Source organism: Sprattus sprattus, assembly GCF_963457725.1.
Source record: "Sprattus sprattus genome assembly, chromosome: 11".
Lineage (NCBI taxonomy): Eukaryota > Metazoa > Chordata > Actinopteri > Clupeiformes > Clupeidae > Sprattus > Sprattus sprattus.
The window spans coordinates 2,019,805-2,043,265 of record NC_137909.1 but is presented as its reverse complement, the minus strand read 5'-3'; the positions used below and the strand labels follow the sequence as shown (position 1 = coordinate 2,043,265).

The 23,461-nt window shown below is 41.8% G+C and overlaps 1 protein-coding gene across 1 annotated transcript in view; it reads right to left on the bottom strand.

Moving 5' to 3' along the window:
• scamp1 (secretory carrier membrane protein 1) overlaps nucleotides 1-23,461 on the bottom strand; it is a 49,052-nt gene that overhangs the window by 3,791 nt on the left and 21,800 nt on the right. Inside the window, exons 6-8 of the mRNA XM_080847934.1 lie at nucleotides 21,598-21,757; nucleotides 12,359-12,460; nucleotides 11,549-11,666 (exon numbers count right to left, since the gene is read on the bottom strand). Coding sequence (XP_080704060.1) covers nucleotides 11,549-11,666; nucleotides 12,359-12,460; nucleotides 21,598-21,757 — 380 coding nt within the window. The remainder of the gene's footprint in view (nucleotides 1-11,548; nucleotides 11,667-12,358; nucleotides 12,461-21,597; nucleotides 21,758-23,461) is intronic.

The following is a 23,461-nucleotide window of genomic DNA, read 5'->3' as shown; positions in this document are numbered from 1 at the left end:
GCTATTATCATTAGCCTATTATTATTATTAGAAACATGTAGCCTTTTACACTGTGGCCTGACAACAGCTGTGCGTAAGCATGTGTGGACACTGTACGTAGAAGACTGCCGCGGACCTCTAGCATGAACTTGACAGATAGGCCTATGATTTTCTGATATGCATCTTACTGTGTTCGTTACCTGTTGCTCCTTGGTGACTGATGTCAATAATGACATTGCACACTGTGCAGAAAGCATGGTGGGGATGTGTCTGAAAAGAACGGAGGCATGGCCATCTCTCCCGGTAACTATCTATGATTTTTTGCGATCTTTTTATTTTATCTGGTGGTATCCATGGTAACATACTACAAGAGTTTGTCTAAAATAAGTAGTTTGAAAAAACACAAAAAGCGTAAAGTCAAACCATTTCTAACACAGCCAAGACACTTAGATTTATTTGCCATTTTAAATCGATGGCGAACACGAAAACCACATGGTTAACATCGTTGGGCTATATTTTTATAAATACATTTTTAACGTCTTATCTCTACATTAGTCGTTAGTTTACCTTAAGTGATTTTTTTAATGTCCTCACTTGAAGAATTGGCCAGATGTGGTCGGGAAGGGAGAATTAGGTAAGTATTCATGAATGAAAAATCGCTAACTGACACCTAAACAGCGGTTGATTCCTCTGACCGCAGAGTAACCTAGTATTCTCTGATTTCGATGGTCATACAGGGAATAGTAACGATAGTAACGGCAGGGGGTCTGTGATTGGTCAAACTCCTCTTCTGCTTCTTGATCTGCTGCAGCTGCCTATGTACGCATTGGTGACTCGAGACAGACTGTGAAGTTTGAACCCGTTGAAAACCGGCAATGCATTATTGAGCGTTATGCGTTCTAAAAAAAAAAAAGATATTTTTTTTTTTTTGGTTATGCGTACTTTTAGACCATCAACTCGTACCAGCGTACTTTGATGTCAAAATGCGTGCCAGGTACGCAAAATGCGTACATGTTGGCAGGTCTGCAATACTAAATATTAGGTCACTATCAGGCAAAACATTTCTCATTAATGATCTTATATGTGAACGTAAATTAGACTGTATGTTTTTAACAGAAACCTGGCTAAACATAAATGGGTCTGCAGCTCTTATTGAAGCGTCCCCTCCCAATTATAGCTTTTTTCAGTCCATTAGAAATGGTAAAAAAGGGGGCGGGACAGCCACCATAGCCACGGATGCCCTGTGCTGCAGGAGCATCTCCTTCGATGAGTTTGCCTCATTTGAATATCATGCCATAGTTCTTAAGTGCCAGCCTCCTGTTCTGTCAGTAACTGTGTATAGGCCACCCAAGCAATGTCCCACTTTTCTAACAGACTTTTCAGAACTACTCTCCATTATCCACACAAACTACGATAAGATTATTATCACTGGCGATTTTAACATACATATTGATAATGGGAACGACTCAAAAGCCCGGGATTTTATGAATCTCTTAAATTCCATGGACTTTACCCAACACATCACTGAACCCACTCACAACCGTGGCCACACCCTTGATCTAGTTATTACAAAGGGTCTTACGACTGTTATATCGTCTATCTGTGACCTTGCTCTTTCTGACCACTTTTGTATTTTCTTTACAGCAAGGGCGTCAGTTTGTTTTTAGAAGTGGTGGGGACAATAACCATAAGCTTGAGTGTGGTTTGAAAAGTGCTGGGTACCCTTATGTTAGCCAGTCATCCATTCAACGTTGCATTACAATATGCTCTACAGTGTATTGTCAGGTGTTGAAAATCCCATTCGAACAATAAAAGATCGTGTTTTGGCTTGTTTTGCAAAACGGTGTTGGGAACACCAGGGTATCGGCTCGGGATTATGTAATACTAATACACATAGGACAAAGAACAGAATTGGCAACTAAACACTTCTCTTGACAGCAAAAAAGTTTACCAGACAATCAATGTCAGACTGTGAAGGGTGTATGAAATGAAACAAGGTACTGAGTATCAACCAGCGGCGTAACAATGGCTTGACTTCCCCCTTACCTTCGTAACGTCAGAAGCAATTATAATGCAATTCTGCGAGACGCAGGCTAATGTTTATGATGTACAATACACATTAAGGGTTGCTACAATATGTTGTCATGAAAACACCAATGAACACAGTAGGCTATTTCATCGATCAAACGGATTTTGGAGAAACAGTGTAAAATGAGCAGTAGACAACACATGGGGAAACATTAATACAACTTCTTCAGGGGGTTATCAAACATTATTGTGAATTACGAACATTTACATGGATTTATTGGAACAGCCGCTCGACAGCGCCTGCTGCAACAAAACAAACTTCCTCCAACAATATCTTATTCTTTTAACGACATTGAAGCGAAAAAATACATTTGAAGTAGCATTAGGCGTATTATAAAACGTAACATGCATGACGTTTAGAATGGCATTCTACGGTAAGAAACAATAGCAGAGCCATGCACACCTCGCCAAAGGCTGATGTAACCAAGTGGTTATCCACAATCTGAGCTTTTGCTATTTGTTGCACTCATGACTGCTGAGAGATCGCTGCTTGAAAAGCAGGACGTGAACTATAGGAGTTGACAGTATATCAGACAGTAAACGCTATGTGATTAGCCTACCCTGGTGGGCCTTATTTCCGTTGGGCTGGGGGTCAGAGACGTAGCGTTCTCCTGAACCCTTCGCCACAAATCCAAATGAAGATAATTTTGGCAGTTTTGCCATCCTTTCATCCTGCTCGTTGCGTTCATACCGCTTCCTACAGCCACTTTTGTGTTTGAAGGGCATGGGGGAGCCTACTTATCGCCTACTCAACACGCAATGCAACACAACACAGGGTGGGAAACAATCGCAATAATTGTGGGTGGGCTATAGAATCTTTGACAACAAAATAACCCAGACTTCCTTGCGATTTTTCGATGGCAATATTACTTAATAAAAACGAGACTCGTTTCATTCAGCAAAAGGCAAATGAGGCTAAATTAATTATTTGCTGTTGTCAAGACTGACTATTGTTAAAATGGTTATTGGGCAAGTGATAGCTCATAATTATGAATAACTGTCACCGTAATTGAGAAATGTTTGCGAATTGATGGGAGTGGATCATGCGCAAGATTTAGAATGGGCGATTGCGGTAGAGTTTGTGGGAATTTTTTCGGTCGCAATTGGTTTGCACATTTTTAAGAGTGGTGGGGACAAAATTCAAATCATGAATAGTGGTGGGGACATGTCCCCCCCGTAACTGACGCCTGACTACAGCACTGGTACCTAAAGTTAAAAATAGTGCCGAAAGTTTTATTAAGAAACGCCATCTTAACTCTGCAGCAGCTGAAAATTTCAAAATAATGATAACTAGACAAGACATAACTAATACAAAAACGCCAGAGGCGGGGCCATCATGTGTTAATGATCTAGTAACTACTCTAAGTACAAAATTAAGGACAGCACTTGACTCTGTAGCACCATTGAAACAAAAAAAGGTTTTAGCCAAACAAAAAGCTCCATGGAGAAATGAGGAAATTATTAAACTTAAGAGATCCTGCAGAAGGTCTGAGCGTACATGGAGAAAGACCAAGCTACAGGTCCACCTTGATATTTTTAAGGATCAACTCTCAGTTTTTAATAAAGCAATAAGAAATGCCAGGAAGGATAATTTCTCTAAATTGATATTTATAAACTCTAACAATTCCAGAGTCCTCTTTTCAACAATAGATATTATTTATAAACCTTAAGCCTTATAAACCCTGCACCCAAAGTAGATGATAGTCTTTTTTCCACCTCCAAATGTGAGGAATTTGCAGCATTTTTCAGAGATAAGATAACAAACATTAGAAATAATATTGCTCAAGAAATTCCAAATGTTTTGTTTTCCGATCCCCCTCCACCATGCTGTACCAGTATTAGCTTTTTTGCACTGACTGATATAGAAACGCTGAACAAAGTAGTGTCACAAATAAAGCCGTCTACATGCCCTCTTGATCCCATTCCCACCAAATTTTTTAAGACCATCTCTGACTCTGTGTCTAAGGACATTCTAGCCATTATTAACTGTTCCTGGCTTACAGGTGTTTTCCCATCAGAACTTAAAACTACCCTGGTGAGACCACTGTTGAAAAAAAGCAGTTTAGACTCTTCTGTTCTAAACAATTATAGACCAATCTCCAACCTTCCTTTTCTTAGCAAAATCCTAGAAAAAATTGTCTTTAAACAGTTAAATATTTTCCTAGATGCTAATTGTGTCTTTGACACATTTCAATCTGGTTTTCGATCCTATCATAGCACAGAAACGGCATTAGTCAAGGTTGTAAATGATCTCAGGATTAATGCTGACTCCAAAAAGCTATCTGTCCCTTCTGGATCTTAGTGCAGCCTTTGATACTGTTGATCATGATATCCTTATTGACAGACTTGAAAACGGGGTTGGCCTCGCTGGTCCAGTCCTAAACTGGTTTAGGACCTATCTAACAGGCAGGGAATACTTTGTTGCCCTCTGAGACCACAGCTCCAAAAACATTTCTATGACCTGTGGGGTCCCTCAAGGATCCATTTTAGGGCCCTTACTTTTCAGTCTTTACATGCTACCCCTTGGTAGTGTAATAAGGAGGCACAACATCGACTATCATAGTTACGTGGATGACACCCAGCTCTATAGTTCTGTAACACCCAACAACTACAGCTCTATTGATTGCTTGGTAAATTGCATTTCTGATATAAATGTATGGATGTCACAAAACTTTCTCTAGCTCAACCAAGATAAAACAGAGGTATTAGTCATTGGTGAAAGAAATGAAAGAGATAAACTATCTGCACATTTAAAAACACTAGCACTTAACACGAAGCACCAAGCCAGAAACCTAGGTGTCATATTAGACTCAGATCTCAATTTTGAAACCCACATCAAAAATATAATTAAAACATCTTTTTATCACTTAAGAAACATTGCTAAGGTGCAACCGTTTCTCGCTCAGGCTGACACCGAAAGACTGATGCACGCGTTTATCACAAGCAGGCTAGACTACTGTAACTCTCTTTTGTCTGGTCTACCAAAAAAAGCCATTAGTCAACTACAAACAATACAGAATGCAGCAGCGCGAGTCCTCACTAAAACAAGAATGGCTGAAACGGTTGATACATTTAAACATACACTCAAGACATACCTCTTTGATCTGGCTTATCACTCACTGTAAAAATGTATTAATTTAACATATTTGAAACATTTATTAATTTACGAATCCGTGTCTCTTTACAAGTGTTTGTAACCCCCAATTAAATACCGCTACCTCAAATGTGTTTCCCGTTTGCCGAGTGGATGCATGTACGGCCCCGACAAACAGAACACAACAGAAAACAAAATGCCCTGTTGTCATGTGATGCCCTGTTATCATGTGATGCTCTGTTGTCATGTGATGCCCTGTTGACATGTGATGCCCTGTTGACATGCGTTATGTGATGCCCTGTTGTCATGTGATGCCCTGTTATCATGTAAAATGTATCTATTTTACATTTATGGAACGTTTACTCATTTATCTATCTATGTCTCTTTACAAGTATTTGTAACCCCCCCCCCCCCCCCTTTATTTCCCTTCTTTCCTACTGTGAGGCGCATTGTGTTACCTTTGTGTATGAAATGCGCTGTACAAATAAAGTTTGATTTGATTTGATTTGATTTAGTGTACTCAGGTGTGTGTGTGTAACCTTATGTCTGGTAGTGTACTCAGGTGTGTGTGTGTAACCTTATGTCTGGTAGTGTACTCAGATGTGTGTGTGTGTGTGTGTGTGTGTGTGTGTGTGTGTGTGTGTGCAACCTTATGTCTGGTAGTGAACTAGGGCTGTCAATGAATATTCTAAATTCGAATATACATTCAAAATAGTTTTTTAAATCAGAATTTCGAATGTGAAAATTAATATTCGAATGTAAAAAAAAAAAAAAAAACGCAACAGCGGCAGCAGGGGCACGACTGTCTGCTTTGCAGGTGGGCGTGAGCCTGAGGCCAGAGACTGTCTGGCACACCGTCACTGCTGGCAGTTAACTTGCCTGGAAGATGCCAGAAAGTGAAAACCCCAGCTTGACAGCAGCAGAGAAAGTGATTGAAACCCCCAAAACTAGTCTAAAGAGTGTTGTCTGGAAATATTTCGGATTTTGGTCAGTTGATGGTAACCATGTTGAGCCTACAGCGAAAGTCCTGTTTACACTATGTAAGCTACAGTTAGCTTAGCATTCAACAACTAGCAACTTGAGGCTACATCTCCAAAATGTGCACCCAAGTGAATATGGCATAATATGTGGAACTTCAGCGAAACAGCCACGTCTGGATACATATTTTGTTAAATTCGTTGTCTGCGCACGACAGGAGGCCTGCACGCAAAAATATATGTCGTTTATATGCAAGGACATGAGGCCGATCAGTGTGGTGGATGGGAAAGGCTTCAGGGAGTTCTATGAAGCACTGGAACAGTATACACCAATAGAATCGTAGAATTGTATAACAGGGTGTGCCTCATTTCTTTAACGTTAACAGAAACATTACTAGTGTGGGCTAGTTGCGACTGTAGTGACTGTAAATTCCATGAATAAAATAGACTAGATAGGCCACAACAGCTTCATGTACTGGTTTGATTATTTGCCGTTTCATGCCAAGGAAAAGTTCCATGCTCGCTCAGAGCATTCAATGTCGGTTCTATACTGTAAAACTTAAATTAATGTTTATAATATTTGTTTCAATCTCTGAATGAAGCCTGCCATATTTGGGACAAGAATTGCAACATTAAATTGCTTGCGCAAAATCTTGATCAGCACTCAGCATTTGTTTATTGTTGTCGTTCATTTAAACCATTATGCGCTGAGAGCACGACGATGCGGGAGAGAGAGAAAGAAAGAGTGTCTGTGTGCGAGCGAGAGGCCAAGGTCTGAGGTCTTGGCCATTAGTTTACTTATTTTTGTGTAGGTAATATGTTGTTAAATATGTTTAAACTTAAATAAATTACCTATACAAGTAGTTATGTCTCGTTGTATTCATTATTGTCCTGTTATTGACGTGCCTAATGCGCAACCAGATATTCGAATATGTTCGAATGAATGTCCCCCCCTCGCATAACGTTGCCCCCCCCCCCCAAACAAAATTGAAAAAAAAATGTTTTGCACAAGCGGTGCTTATTAACTGAATTTTAAGTGCTGAAAAGTCATGATCCCCCTATTCCTCAAAGAGGTTCAGTTCACATGCTGTTTACAAAGGGCGGGGATACAGCTCCGTGTTCCAGTCAATCTGCCCAGTACATGGTCAGGTTGTGAGATTGTTTCTCGTCCTCTCTCGCCTGCACTACAACAACGGCAGTATTAACCCGACCGGTGGGCTATCGCACGCCCCCATCATTGAGGCAAAGGTAGTGAGTGCCTCACCTCCATGCTTTTTCGATGTTTTATTTCAGACCAACAAGACTGAATAGGTTCTACGCATGTGCATGTTTGTGGTTCAATTCTACAGACTTCCTTTGACTTAAACAAATAAAATAATAATAAATACGAATAGGGATGCACGATATTGAATTTTAGCCGATATCCGATATTTACAAGCTCATTTTGGCCAATTGCCGATGCCGATACCGATATATACACCTCAGCTTTTTAATTATTGAAAAGTCTCTCCTGTACTATTCAATTCAATTCAATTCAATTCAATTTTATTTGTATAGCGCCATAACAATACAATTGCCTCTCGGCGCTTAACAGAGCCCAGAGCCTGAACCCCCTTAGTGCATGCACAACGGCAACAGGGGCAAGAAAAAACTCCCTGTTAGGCAGGAAGAAACCTTGAGGAGAACCACGGCACATAGGGGGGGACCCATCTGCTTGAGGTCGGCCGGGTACTAGACTGTACTAGAATTAATCTGTTATTATACTAGGGTATTGCTGTAAATACAGGACATTACAGACTTGATTTGTATCATTTTAGAAGTAGACATTCACTCATGAAACTGAAATGGTTTCAAATATGGCAGATTTATTAATATTTTCACGTCACAATTTTCATACTTGAACAGTACCTCCTTGAACTTGAACAACTACACTCTGGAAATGCAGCTTGGCTTACTTGGCAAGCTAACGTTGGTTAACTGACTTACAGTTTAATAACGTCCCTTCTAGGATTTCTAGACTAATCTATGTAACTTTATTGCCAAGTTAGCTGTATAAATTCCATATATGGAAAAGTAAGCCATGTACAGATAGCGTGGGCTCGTGACATAACGTTTCACATCGCGTCAAATCAGGTATCATCCACTTCTCTGGTGTCACGTAGCATGCAAGCTAACAAGCTAGTGTTGTCTAGCTCCGTAACTTATAAACGTTTATTAGCGCGACAGGTAATGTTGTAAAGCGTGGCACGCTGGTGGTCTGCATCTATGTATGCAACCTACGTTATGGCCAAGCTGCATCTCCTCCTCCTTCTCCTGAAAAGTTTTCTGACAAATAGGCATTTTGTCATCATCCTCTGATACTGTGAAGTAGGCTACTGCCACACAGCCGACTCTCATAAAAATTTGCTTCGCGTGCGCATAATTTACACGTCACCTTATCGGCCAGGTACATCGGCAGAAATTTTTCATATCTGCAGATACCGATAATTAAGTTTTGAAGCCGATATCTGCCGATACCGATGTCTTGCCGATATTATCGTGCACCCCTAAATACGAGAATATGTCTACATTCATTGTTTACATCAGGTCCGCTTCACCTGCTCTCTCTCACCTGCTCTCTCTCTCTGACATCCGCGCAGTCATCTCCCTACGTTCACTGGATAAAGGCATTTCCCATGAGGCTTTGCTCCGACCATCCTACATTAATTTATGAACAAAAAAACAAACATGGGTGCCACAATTATTGGCACCCCTAGAAAATCCTATATTTAAAATCTAACTGAAGTATATTAACAGTCATGTTTTACATTTTTGAGTTCACCTGTTTCATTAGGAACTCTTAAGTGTTCAACCATGGCTTCCTGCTTCACTGAGGTATAAATATGAGGTTACCCATGCCAAATACCCTTAGTCATTCATCAAGATGGGAAAGACAAAATAACTCGGTGTCAAAGTGCGACAAAAAGTTGTTGAGCTGCTGAAATCCAGATTTAGGGAAATAAGAAAATATCTGAACAGTTGGAAATACCCACTTCCACAATCAGGGCAATAGTTAAGAAGTTAAAAGCAACAGGAGATGTCAGGAATCAGCCTGGAAGAGGACCTATCTGTAAATTAACCCCACGCACCGTGAGGAGGATGGTTCGACTGGTAAAATAATCTCCAAGGATCACAGCTGGATAATTGCAGAGGTTAGTTAAGTCCTAGGGTCGAAAAGTCTCCAAACTACCATCAGACTGCATCACCACAAGTTGTTTTTGAGGGTTATCAGAAAAAAGCCTCTGCTGTCAATCAACAACAAACTAAAGTGCCTACAGTTTGCCAAATGTAAGTCAGACTTTTATACTACAGTTATATAATAATAATAATAATAATAATAATGCATTTTATTTGTATAGCACACTTTCACATTCAAAGATGTCTCAAGGTGCTTAACAGGGTCACAATAGCAATTTAAAACAGTGCATTCAAAACAATACAGAAAAGAAATAAAAGAAAAACAGAAACCAGGACTTTAGGAGAAGGCAGATATAAAAAGATGGGTTTTGAGGTGGGATTTAAAAATAGTGATGGAGTCCAAAGCCCTAATGTTCTCCGGGAGCTTGTTCCAGAGTCTTGGCCCCAGCGAGGAGAAGGCACGATCTCCCATTCTGGACATATTTGTTCGGGGAACTGCAAGAAGGTTTGCTTGTCCAGACCTAAGAGTCCTTGGTGTGAGATGAGGGGTGAGGAGATCCTGGAGATAGGCCGGACCGGTGGTGTTTATGGCCTTGTGAACTAGAAGTAGGACTTTGAAGTTTATTCTCTGGTTGATTGGAAGCCAGTGGAGGGAGTGGAGGCCTGGGGTGATGTGTTCTGATCTCCTTGTCTTGGTGAGAACCCGGGCAGCACTGTTTTGAACATACTGCAGCCTCTGGATGGTTTTTGCTGGAAGACCTGCCAGCAGAGAGTTGCAGTAGTCCAGACGGGAGCTGATGAATGCGTGCACCAGCTTTTCTGCAGCATGTTTGGGAAGAGAGGGTCTCAGCCTTGAGATGTTTCTTAGGTGGTAGAATGAAGTTTGGCAGATGGTCAGATGAGACCAAAATAAGGCTTCTTGGCAACAAACATCAAAGGTGGGTTTGGCGTAGACAGAAAGATAGCCATACAGAAGAGCACCCCATACCCACATTGAAGTATGGTGGCGGATCTCTGATGTTGTTAGGATACATGGCATCATGTACTCCATCAAATACCAGCAGATATTAAATAAAAACCTAACAGCCCCCCTCTAGGAAGCTTAAAATGGGCCGTGGTTGGACCTCCTAGCAGGACAATGATCCGAAGCACACCTCAAAATCAACACAAAAATGGTTCACCGACAGCAGAATAAAGGTTTTCCCATGGCCATCACAGTCCCCAGACTTAAACCCCATAGAAAATCTGTGGGAAGAGCTGAAGCCGAATCTGCAAATGTGTTGACCTCAGAATCTTAAGGATCTGCAGAGATACTGTATGTAGGAATGGTCTCAGGTCTGTGCCATGTGTTCACCAACCTCATCACGCATTATAGGAGAAGACTTGGAGCTGTTATCTTGGTAAAGGGAGGCTGCTCAAACATTAAATTAAGGGGTGCCAATAATTGTGGCACACCTGTTTAGGAGAATAGTATTTATTTAATGAAAAAAAAAAAAAGTTTTCTTTCAAAAATTTTATTTCAATGAAAAGGTAAGATTTTTGTAAATATTTTGAGTGAAAGACCAAGAGGATAAACAGCAAACAAATATTTTTTCATAGCCTGTTTTGGGCACATTCACTAAGGGTGCCAATAATTGCGGAGGGCACTGTATTGGTTGGACTACTTTTTCTTTTACCATCAGAGATCTTGGAGATCATCACGGGAACATGATCTGATTTTATTAGTTTTGACTCAATGGACGGCTCATGAACTTCATACGGCTGCGCAGGGCACTAGAGAAGACGTTAATTTGCATGCAGCTGAATTCCTCCTTGAAGAGCCTTGGTTTGCGTTTGAACTTTCAACATTATTTGTCTGTGAGTAGGCTAGATATTTCGTGTTAGGACATGTATTGCCGTTTAGAGAATTTAAAACTGACGTCGAATTTCTGTTTGTCACTGTTATTAGAGAATTCGGTATTTAGCAGCTAAGTTATGGTAGCTCTTGTGACAGCAACTTTTTTCATGTCCCACCCCCCGGAATTACTCTCTGAAACGTTCCCATGCAATGAAATGGGATCTCCGCCCCTGCCCTTATGTGTGGTAGTGTACTCAGATGTGTGTGTGCAACCTAATATCTGGTAGTGTACTCAGGTGTTGTGTGTGCAACCTTATGCCTGGTAGTGTACTCAGGTGTGTGTGTGTGTGTGTGTATCCTAATGTCTGGTAGTGTACTCAGATGTGTGTGTATTACCTTTTTGAACATGATAAGGGACATGACTGCAGAGGCCGTAAAGAGCGCAGCGATGAGGATCATGATGATGCCCACAGGAATGCTTGTGTTGAGACCAGTGAGGGACGAGATCCAGCCGCTACAAAGCATGGTCATATTAGCACATCAAAATCACTACAAAGCATGGTCATATAAGCACATCAAAGTCACTACAAAACATGGTCATATTAGCACATCAAAATCACTACAAAGCATGGTCATATAAGCACATCAAAGTCACTACAAAGCATGGTCATATTAGCACATCAAAGTCACTACAAAACATGGTCATATTAGCACATCAAAATCACTACAAAGCATGGTCATATTAGCACATCAAAGTCACTACAAAACATGGTCATATTAGTACATCAAAAAGAATTGAAGATGATTCAGTGCAGACGTCATTTATGTGAACAATAATTCAGTTATTACTCAAGATTTAGAGCAGATGTTGAGAAAAATGTAAAATCCTCACATATTACGTTTTAAAAATTCAACTTTTGTATATAGAGCTATGAACTGACAGGAAGAACTAAGACATTTATAACTAATAATTGGAACAGAAATACATAATGCTAAATATATGTCCATGGCTTATGCTCCTATATCTGAATCTCAAGTGCTTGTTCGCCATGTAAACATTTATATAGTTATCAAAGAATGACTTTTGGCAAATTATCACTTCAAGGGATTAAACTGCTGCTTCGCAGTCAGCTGTTGTTTGTTCCAGTTATTCTTGCATGTGTATTTGTGTATCCATGTCCAATACTGAGGGATCCTTACACTCACCTCGCTCCCCAGCCTGTTATACCGATGGCCTGAAGCACATGAACTCCAAACTGACAGATGTACACAAAGAAGAAGACGAAGAAACGGAACGAGCTGTCACTCCTGGGTGTGTGAAAGACAAAGAGAGATGGATTCAGTCAGTGAGGACGGCCGATGGCAGTTTGATTCAACACCAATGACAGAGGTTCATGTTAGTACTGTGAAACGGAACAAGATGGTCTGTTCACTAAGGATGGGAATCGAGAACCGGTTCTTGTTGAGAACCAGTCCCCAGTGGATCGATTCCTTGGAATCGTTAGCCTAGCCTAAACAGGTCACAGAGTTCCTGTCAACAAACAATCTCCTCGATCCAAACCAGTCTGGATTCAAAAGCGGTCACTTCACCGAAACAGCCCTGCTATCTGTGACAGAGGCCTTAAAAACAGCTAGAGCAGCAGCTCAATCCTCAGTTCTCGTCCAACTTGACCTATCAGCTGCGTTTGATACAGTCAACCACCGCATCCTTCTGTCCATACTGTCAAGTATGGGCATCTCAGGCAAGGGCGCACTCCTGGTTTGAATCGTACCTCACTGGGCGCTCATTCAAGGTGTCATGGCAAGGTCATCTATCTGTACCCCACCACCTCACCACTGGGGTGCCCCAGGGGTCGGTAATGGGACCACTTCTCTTTGCCATCTACACCACCTCGCTGGGCCCTATCATCCGCTTGCATGGTTTTTCCTACCACTGTTATGCCGATGATACTCAACTGGTTCTGTCCTTCCCTCCTGAGGACAACACTGTTTCGGCACGGATCTCGGACTGTCTTGCTGATATATCCACATGGATGAAAAACCACCACCTTCAGCTGAACCTGGCCAAAACAGAACTGATGGTCTTCCCAGCCAAACAGTTCATCCACCACAACACTGACTCTTTATCTCTGGCTCCATCCAAAAAAGAAGAAACCTCGGGGTCATTTTTGATGACCAACTAACCTTCACAGCCCACATCGCCTCTGTCGCCAGGTCATACCTCTTTGCGCTATACAACATCCGCAAAATCAGGCCGTACCTAACCCAGTATGCCACCCAGCTGCTGGTGCAAACCTTGGTGAGTTCCCGCCTCGACTACTGCAACGCCCTCCTAACGGGCCTGCCGGTCGTGGTAAAACCACTACAGATGATCCAGAACGTGGCGGCGCGTCTGGTGTTCAACCAACCAAAGAGGGCACGTCACCCCGCTACTCACTGAGCTCCAATGGCTGCCGGTAGCTGCTCGCATCAAATTCAAGTCACTCATGCTTGCCTACAAAGTGCTTACTGGGTCTGCTCCCACCTACCTAAATGCTCTTGTAAGGGCAAATATTACACCCAGGACGCTGCGCTCATCCAGTGAGCGTCGTCTGGCACTGCCCCCGGTGCAAGCACGGCAATCCAGACTATTCTCAGTTGTAGTTCCACGTTGGTGGAACGACCTGCCTAGCACTACCAGAGCAGGGGCGTCCCTCCCTACCTTCAAAAAGCTCTTGAAGACCCAACTCTTCAGAGAGCACCTCCCTTCCTAACTGGCACCTTGGCTTAACCTGCACTTAAGCAGTAACAGGCCCGCACTTCTTTTTCTTTCTATGTCGTTTTCTATTTTTTTGAAAAAAATAAGCAGTATTTATTGTTACACCAGGTTTTCATGCTCTTAGCTTGATTGTTCTCTCTGTTGTACGTCGCTTTGGACAAAAGCGTCTGCTAAATGACTAAATGTAAATGTATCGATTCCAGTGCCGTTTGCGCATGCGCAATGACGTCACACCCACGCAGCCTGGTTTTGTTTATACCGAAGGCCAACATGTCTTCTAGGCAGAGGCGTTTAAAAGTGTGGTTATATTTCACACAAACAGATGACCACAGGGTAACTTGCAACGCCTGCAATACGTCTATTTCGTCAAAGGGGGGAAATACTACCAATATGCAGAAACATTTGTCCAGAATGCAATAACTTTGCATGAATATCACGTTTTTGATGCGCTAAGGAGTGACGATAACGTTAATTAATCTCAACCAAGCAACAGCAGTGCGGCTTACATCAGCACTTCATCTGTTAATATCGAAGGCAAATTCCCCTAGACCCTGTCTATTGTATTAGTGCCATTTGTTTCATTATGTAAACCAGTTTTCGCTATTTGTTTATGTCAGTTTTATTTTTAGTTCAAGGTGAATTCACTGTAATTGGCATGTTCAAATATCATTTAGCACAGCGGTTCTCAAACTCTTGTTTATCAAGGACCCCTAAACTGCCACAAATTAGACCAGAGCGGGATCCCCATTCTCTTCCAGGCTCCCCCATCTGATAAGGTTTTTGAGTTTAGATATTTTAAAAAAAAATTGTATGAAACCCATTGCCAAATCAGTCATACATTCTGTTACCTATTGTTGGAATTATAGTAAAAAACTAATATTTTTTTCTCTCTGGGGTAAAGGATCCCTAGGCTATGGGTCTCTGCACAATGTCAGTTCTGGAGACGTTGAAGCTACTGCAGCCCATGCAGCAAACATGTCTGTTATTTTTGCACATTTGGAGACATCAGCCTCTAGCTTTTTTATTAGGGCTGGGCAACGATTAAAAATTGTAATCGCGATTAATCGCATGATTTCCCTGATTAATCGCGATTAATCGCATTTTTTTTTACACAAAATCCAAAAATCAATTCAAAAGTAGTGTATAGCGCACTTTTATTTGAAATGTTCTGCCATATGAACAAAAGTTCCACAACAGTTGTTGTGCAAACACTTAACATCAGCATTTTTATATAGTAGCAGTTTAATAAAATAAATACTTAGTGTAATTCTCAACTTTAACAATGTTGTCAAAACAAATACAAACCTGAAGCTTGTTGTGACTGCCAGGGCATTGATGTTTAGAGTGTGGTGAAGCACCAGAAAGTTGTGTTGACAATATTACAACTCAATTCCATGTACTTGATGGCTGGTTTCCCTGTAATGTAACTAACCAGCCTGGTTATGACGTTGTTTCTGCCATAGCCCTCTGACGTTTGTAGCTCGCTAGTTAATGACAACTCCCCATGCTAACTAGCGACAGCTAGCACGTTCAAATTAGTTAGCTTAACTTATCGGGAGCCGGGAGGACAGGGGATATCATTGCACAACAAGCTCAAAATCATATTTTCGATAGTTGATTTTCTTGTCATCCTGATGTGATCTTAATGGTAGATCCAGTAGGGTGACAGGCTAGGATAGCCAGCTGCTTAGCTGCTGCTAGCATCATTCACAGAAAACGAACTTATAGATTCTAGCTAAACAGATGACTGGTTAACGCCCACTGACGTTAACTTTGCTGGAGGTGATGCACAGGCTCGCCACATTATTTCGAGAAGTTTAGCTTTCGTGTACCTGTGTTAACTTGCTTGTGGTCAACCTTTCAAGTATAACTGTAGGCTATATATGTCTGTGCCCTTATCCAGGTATGTTTATCCGGCCATTTTTTTCTTTTCCGGTTGCGCAGCAGTCAAAATAAAAGCCTATTGGCAACAGTCTTACAATAATAAAATAAATAATAAAACTTGCGTTAACGCGCGTTAAAATAATTGTCGGCGTTAATTAATTGATGAATTAACGCAAGATTAACGCGTTTACTTGACCAGCCCTATTTTTTATATAAATTTGGCGCATACTCCATACTCCCCCTTGCGCCTTTGTTTGTTCATTTTGATGTCCTCATTCATCCACAGATTGTAGGCTCTGAGCCAAGGCATCTGACCCCAGAAACAAGAGAGGAGAGAGGGGTAGGGGTGGAGCCTTGGAAGAGATTTGATTGGGCCAGTCTCAGTATAGAAGATTTAAATTAAATTACATCTGCCCCACTGGCGTCCTCCCACCAGGAAAATGTCTCATTACCAATCTACCTCTGCCACAGGGCAATATGTAAATGTCTTATTACCAATCTACCTCTGCCAGAGGGCGATGTGTTAAGCCTGTTCGCAGATCTACACAATTCATGTGGATTACCTATTTTAAGGGTAAAAACTGTAAATTGACAAAGTTTGCAGCCCTGATATATCAACTTGCACACAAGATGACTTTAGCACAAATGCTTTGTATATGTTAGCAAAGCCCTAGACATGTGTAACTGTATACATAAAGCATCAATTTGTACCCAGAAAAAATGCATTTGTTCTAAATGAACATAATAGAATAGAATAGAATATATTTATTTGTCATTGCACAAGTGCAACGAAATTGAGGTGGCAGCTCTCAGACTTCAGTGCTATTGAAAAATAAAAAACAAAAACAATACAAATATATACAACGATACAAATTTACACTATGAATACTCAGCTTTAGTAAAACAAGTTATAAAAAAAACACAAGACATATTATACATCAAAGAGACAAATACAGGTTAGTTTTGTGCATTGTTAAGTGCTATGATGGCTCTTGGATAGAAGCTGTTTCTCAGTCTGTTTTTGCTTTGATGGTGCGAAAGCGCCTCCCTTAGGGAAACAGTTCAAAAAGATGGTGACCAGGGTGTGTTAAGTCTCTGAGGATGCTGTGGGCCTTCCTGAGGCAGCGTGTTCTATAGAAGTCCTCCAGAGGTGTCAGAGAGCAGCCAATGACTCTTTGTGTGGTCTTAATGACCCTCTGGAGTACCTTTCTTTCTGCTGCTGTGCAGCTGGCAAACCACAGCGATATGCCATAGCTCACACTGCACGAAAAGCAAGATTATCGGGCCCGTAAACGCTGTGATACAGCCGCGAATGATCACCATTCCTGGCTGATCGCGTACATTCCCCCGAAATATCCGTCTGCCGCATACGAACGGAAATTCCCGGGAAGGAACCTGCGAGGGGAGGGGGGCCGATGTGTTTAGCATTCTCACCTCACGCTGACAAAGGTTCGAAATGCTCTTATTAGCATATTGACTATCAGCAGTCTAGCCCCACACACCCTGCTGCAGCCATTGGTTGAAAACGAGAAGGAATTGAATTAAAACGTCTTGTGATGAGACGGAATGAGATTCTGTCTATAGGTCAGCTTTCAACTGACAAAACGTATCCCCTCCCATTTACAGCTATTGCCCCATAAAAACGAAATTAAAATGTACACGATAATAATTTAATTAATATTCTGTCTTTGGGGTTTTGCTCCGGGGTTATCACATTTCTTGATTAGCTCACCGTTTTCAGAGTTCTGTCTTTAGGGTTTTGATTTCGGGGATTTCACGATTCTTGCTTTGCCTTTCATTTTCAGAGTTCGGGGGTTGCAATGTATTTTCGAGGCTGTTCCACTCATATTCCGGAGCTTCCTCTCTGTAATGTTCTTGAGATTCACTTTTGGCATGTGATTATACAGAGTCGGGCTTACCCTGATATCGAGATAGTCATTTCGCAACTTGGGACATGTTTGCCACTCGTAAATATCTAACCTGTGACTTTTCAGGTAGATTTTAGGCGAGCTTCGCGAGATTTGAACCTGTGCTCTTCAGGTTAGTGGTACTTTGTACCTAATGGTGCTGTTGCTAACCGCTTAGCCACCTTTGCTGGTAATGTTCTAGCTCGTCGGTGCGACCAAGTACCTGGTTTATCATTCCTCCCTCCTCTGGGGTATTTCTCTTCTGTTACTGGAGCGTGCGAATCGGGAATTGTTTAGTGGACTTATGTGACGTTTTAATTATGTTCACGTAAAGGCGCCCGAGGCAACATTAGAAACTTTAGACTCGAGTCAGAAACAGAAACAGATTTATTGTCACGTAGGTATGCGCCTACCTGAAATAATAAACGTTACATTTCTAGTCTTTTTTACACGTAGTAAGTTTCAATAACACCATACCATTACATATCGACATTCATAGTGGTGTAGTTGTCCCTGGAGAAGTGGGTACTCTTTATTTATTCATACAGCACAGGATAAACACCCTGTTTTGAGATGTGGCGTGGGTATACCCAATGCTGACTGAAAAATAAGTGGGTATATTCCGTATACCTGCGTATATACTGGACTACACCACTGGACATTCAAGGAGCAAAGATGCAACGTCGTTGTGTGGTGAGAACTGATTAAAAAAAAAATCGCCTGCCTTCTGTTTTCCACGGTAGATCGCATATTATGCTAGAAATGGCTTAGCATGGGTGGGATGGGGAAAGATAACACCTTTCCATGTCTCTTGTCGAATTATCTCACATGTTTATGGTGGTATGTGTTAAAAAGTTTATGTGTAATGTTCCTAACTTATATATTATTATTTCACCTTAATGTTCTTGAGATTCGTTTCTGGCATGTAATTATATCATTAAGAGTCGTTAACAGTCGTTAAGCAACTTGGGCCATGGTTGCCACTAGTGGGGATCGAAACCTGTGACTTTCAGGTTTTTTAAATCAGTGAAGCAGTGACGGGGTGCCTCCCCTGGCGGGGGGGGGGGGGGGGGGGGGGGTTGTTGTGTTCAATCCAGGTCAATTGAATTAACATAACAAAACCTAGGCCTGGCCAAGGGGAAGGGGGGGGGGGCTTTCACACCAATGTGGGCTTCTACGGCAATACACAGGGTCGGAGACTGTCGTAAATCCCACATTTCATGCAGTGTCAGCACTGACTCCACAGAGCAGCGGTAAAAGGACACTAACAGTTCCTGTTAAATTTATTTTTCCTGAGTAACCTTAGGAAATACAGCCTCTGTTGTGCCTTTTTCAGCAGTGCATTGGTGTTGTGTTTCCAGGAAAAGTCCTCCTAAATGTGAGTGCCCAGGAACCTAAAGTCTGATACCCTCTCCACTTGCGCCCCATTTATAACAATAGGCTGCATGTGTGATGTTTTCCTCCTTAAATCTACTAACAGCTCTTTTGTCTTGGAGGTGTTGAGGACCAGATTGTTTAAGGTGCACCATGTCGACAGCCTTTGCACCTCCTCCCTGTATGCAGTCTTATCTCCTCCTGAGATGAGCCCCAACACCGTTGTATCATCTGCAAACTTAATGATGGCATTGCTCGGGTGGGTGGGGGTGCAGTCATGGGTATAGATGGTGTAGAGTAGGGGGCTCAACACGCAGCCCTGTGGGGAGCCGGTGCTGATGCTGAGGGCTGAGGAGAGATGGGATCCTACTCTAACCCTCTGGGAACGGTCTGTCAGGAAGTTTTTGATCCAGAAGCAGATTTGTTGTGAAAGCCCTAAGTCCATCAATTTTGTGACCAGTCTGCTTGATAAGATTGTGTTGAAAGCAGAGCTGAAGTCTATGAAGAGCAGCCTGGCGTAGTTCCCTCTCTGTTCCACGTGTGTAAGAGTGGTGTGGAGAGCTGTGGCAATAGCATCTTCTGTAGCCCTGTTTGCTCTGTATGCAAACTGGTGGGAGTCAAAAGTGGGTGGCAGGCTTGTACGGAATAAATAATAAGAATAACAAATCTTTGGAGGTTATTAGATAGGTTGAAATACTTTATAAAACAATTGGGTTCTAGAGCGTAATTTAGCTGTTTCTGATTGGACGAGAGACATTCCATGCTATAGGTTATTCGTCAACATACCTACAGTTACGGGACTTTTCACAGCCTTCGGCCTCGATGGCTACGGCCGAACACCACCCGTGGGATTATCCCTTACCTACCCCACTCCCACTCGTGCTATATTGCTTAAATATACAGATCTTACCCAGTGGTGAAGTAACATGACTAGTCTACAAGGTTGTGCTGGTTGCATTTAATGAAGAGGTTGTATGGTTTCTATGATTTTTTGAGACCTGTATGCCTTTGCTTCAATTATTGTTGTGTCCACTTCGTTGTTGATCTTAATATTTTGGATATATCCTTCCACTGCAATTGCAGTCCCTTTTGGCTTGATCTGGAGGATATCGTGGAGGTATTACTCCAAAATCATCACTCACACTGACAGTTATAGTGCTCGCAATGGCTTTTGCGTTGACAGTTCCGGGAATTGTGTCGGACGTAGCAACAATAACTAAGGGGGCGGGGCCCTGACGATCGGTCAATTGTCCTGATCTCAAAACAGTGAACAAAATCGAAATAATATTAACTAAAATCACTTGGTCACAAAGTTGATTTATAGATATAATAAAGACAGAACAATAAAGCCAAAGACAACATTCCAGCATCTAAGGTAATTGCTTACTGACATTTTACCCTATTTTTGCTATCCTAAAGACATGCAGGTACTTAATGCAAAAACAAAACAAATATTTGTTGTCAGTTGAAGAAACATTGAAATCTGAAAATTGTGATTGCATGAAGTCCCAACCCCATTTATCATCTGTCATTGTTGAAGATGGATAAAATCTGCACTCAGATTCTACAGGTGGAAGCTAGACACAGTTGGCTTGAGGGTACCTTCATTGAAATTGCCACATATATATTTTTTTTTATTTGGTATTGGGCTCAAACAATTATCAATGATAAAAACGTAGAGAAAAAAATAGTGGGGACGTGGTGATTTGGCATTGAATGACCCTACAATCATTTCAAAGTTTGATGGATGTATTTCCTGGTTTTGCGCGTGGTCACACTGATATTGAAGTAGTGTTAGATTCAGTTAAATACATGGATTTTAGTCATATGCAATCACAGCAAGGTCCATTCTGTCAATATGCATCTAAGGCCTCACAGACGGGCGTCAGGCCTGTTCCCCAACCATTTGGCCCCTGAGACATCAAATAGCTATTGTCCAGGGTCAGGAAGGAAGGAACAGCTGGAGATCAATGGTTGCCAGGACCCCAGACAGACACTTAATTCATTTAGACCTAATTGAGTTAGACCATATTAGGTCATACTTCCTACTTTCATTTATGGACACACCTTTCATTTCTCGGTATTGTTTACATGTTAATTCCATAATATAAGAGTCACAACCTTTTTGTAATGAGAAGAAGAAGAAGCAAGGAGACCGACTCCTCAGCATGCAGACGTGCCTTGGCATGCCTGTGTTGTATGGAGCTGACCGTGGCATGTGATTGAATAAACACATTCTTTCGCTAAGCCGTCTTCTACAAGTCTGTTATTCTGAACAAGCTAACTTGAACCAAGCATGGGCATCCGACGATTTTACCGGAGGACAGCATAAGCTTTTAGTAGGCAGCGGAGGGAAGGGAGCTGTCCACAGACATGCTGCAACCAGTTATCATTTCAAATGTTTTGATTCATTGCATCCTTCTGTTTGCCCTGTTCGCCTACTCTCTGGGCGTGTGTCTTCTACTTCTAGGGGTCATGGCAGCGGTCATGCTAATGTGCTAATAAGTGTGGTATAAACTCACCTGAAGGCCCCATAAAGGGGTCTGTACCAACAGACGAAGGAGCAAGGCGTGAAGAGCATGAACCACAGCATGGACAGGCCAAAGTCCACTCCTCGTGTAGGGTCCACACAGAACCACGCCAAGCAGCCAAAGATGTTAGCAAACAGAGTTCCTGTGTGAACTGGAGGAGCAAGACATAAGCAAGATTAAAAAGGGTTGGAAAGGGGAAAAAGGTTGCAAAGGTTAAAGGTGTAGACTGTGAACGTAATCTCAATGCACAGAGCCATAAACATTCCTAGACAATCCCCACGGTGCTTCAGAAGCGCAGAAAGGTGCGTCATTCATTCAATGAGCTTCAACATCAACAACCTGTCACGAAATTATTTAAGTAGTCGAAATTTCTATTGTACATTTAGGCAAGGAAGGCGATTTTCTGAAATTGGATAATTATTTGTTATTTTAAAAAAAGGTGCTCATTTAAGTTCTATTTAACTTTTTCTTTTTCACTTCAAATGTGCTGTCCACAATACCAATCCAACACACTTTTGTCAAACTCAGCTAATTGCTCCTCAATCTGTGTGTTTGTAAAGGGTAACTGTGTCTCAAAACCAGGGCGTTGACACATTCCAGCCAACTAACCCGTTGCTTTAGGTGCACGGAAGGGGGGGGGGGGGTATTTGATTGGCTGTTGAGCATAGATATCAACTAAGTTTTGCCTTAATCGCAGACTCTACCTTTGAGTAAGCACTCCCCTGTCTCTGAAGGGCAATGATGCATCCATTGGCTCAACTGCAAAAAGATGTTGTGTTCGGGTAAGCTTCAAACAAAGCTGGGCTATAGTCTGTAGCTGTAGTCTGTCTCATTACATCATCCTTTAGCTGTAGTCTGTCTCACATCTTCATCCTGTAGCAGTGTCTAAATCATTACACTGTTTATTCCCCATCCAAGGAAGCAGAAAGTGACACTTCTTGCCCAATGGTTTGGAATTTTGTTGTTGTCTTTTTGTTGCAAATATCTCAAACTGCGGACGACAAATCTTCCTCAATAAAGTGGCAGGACTTAGCACATGATATAGGATGATTGAGTTAAAAATGATCCAATTTGGAACTGGAAATTAAAATGGGGTCTGGGCTCTGTGAGGGCAATGTTCTGCTGCTACTGTGATTCTCCTTTTAAACCTCACTGCAATTCCGTGATGAGTGATGCAGTGAGGTTTAAAAGGAGAACATTTTTACAGATTCACACACCTTTACAACATGGATCTGAGGAATAAAATGCTCTTAGTAGCTATGGATGTATTCCCTGCGAGCCTGATGCACACTGTGGGTGACATGTTGTGCATATGATCCAGCGTTTTGCCAGTGCCAAGAGCAACACGTTTTTACAAGCACCTGGGTAGACGTTCATCCAGCCCACTCTGACTGCATGGAAGAGAACATTTCATTTGAGATTTGCAGGATGGAATCCCTGTGCCATGCATTTGTCTCAACCTTATACGTAAATTCTGAATGTTATGTAGCCATCAAGATATACATTGGTATCTCACTGATGAAAATACAGGGAAAGCTTTTTGGTGGCATGTAAAGTATATTTGAAGAATTGATGAGTGACCCTAGTAAACAGGTCTAACGTCAGACACACAGAATCCAGATTAGAGTCAGCATGCAATTCTATTATAAATATTTAAACTAATTAATGAAGGCCCTGCGACTTAGTAAGGCCTGTACTTTTGTGTTAGAATCCCAGAGGCATGAATGCCGGGGTTTGTATGTTCCACTTTCTCACACGGGTGGCTACCCCCAAGAGCACCCCCTGAGGGGGAAGACACCATTCCTCTGTGAAGAGACCATCCCATGATGGGGTGTTTGCAACCCACTTGTTCGTC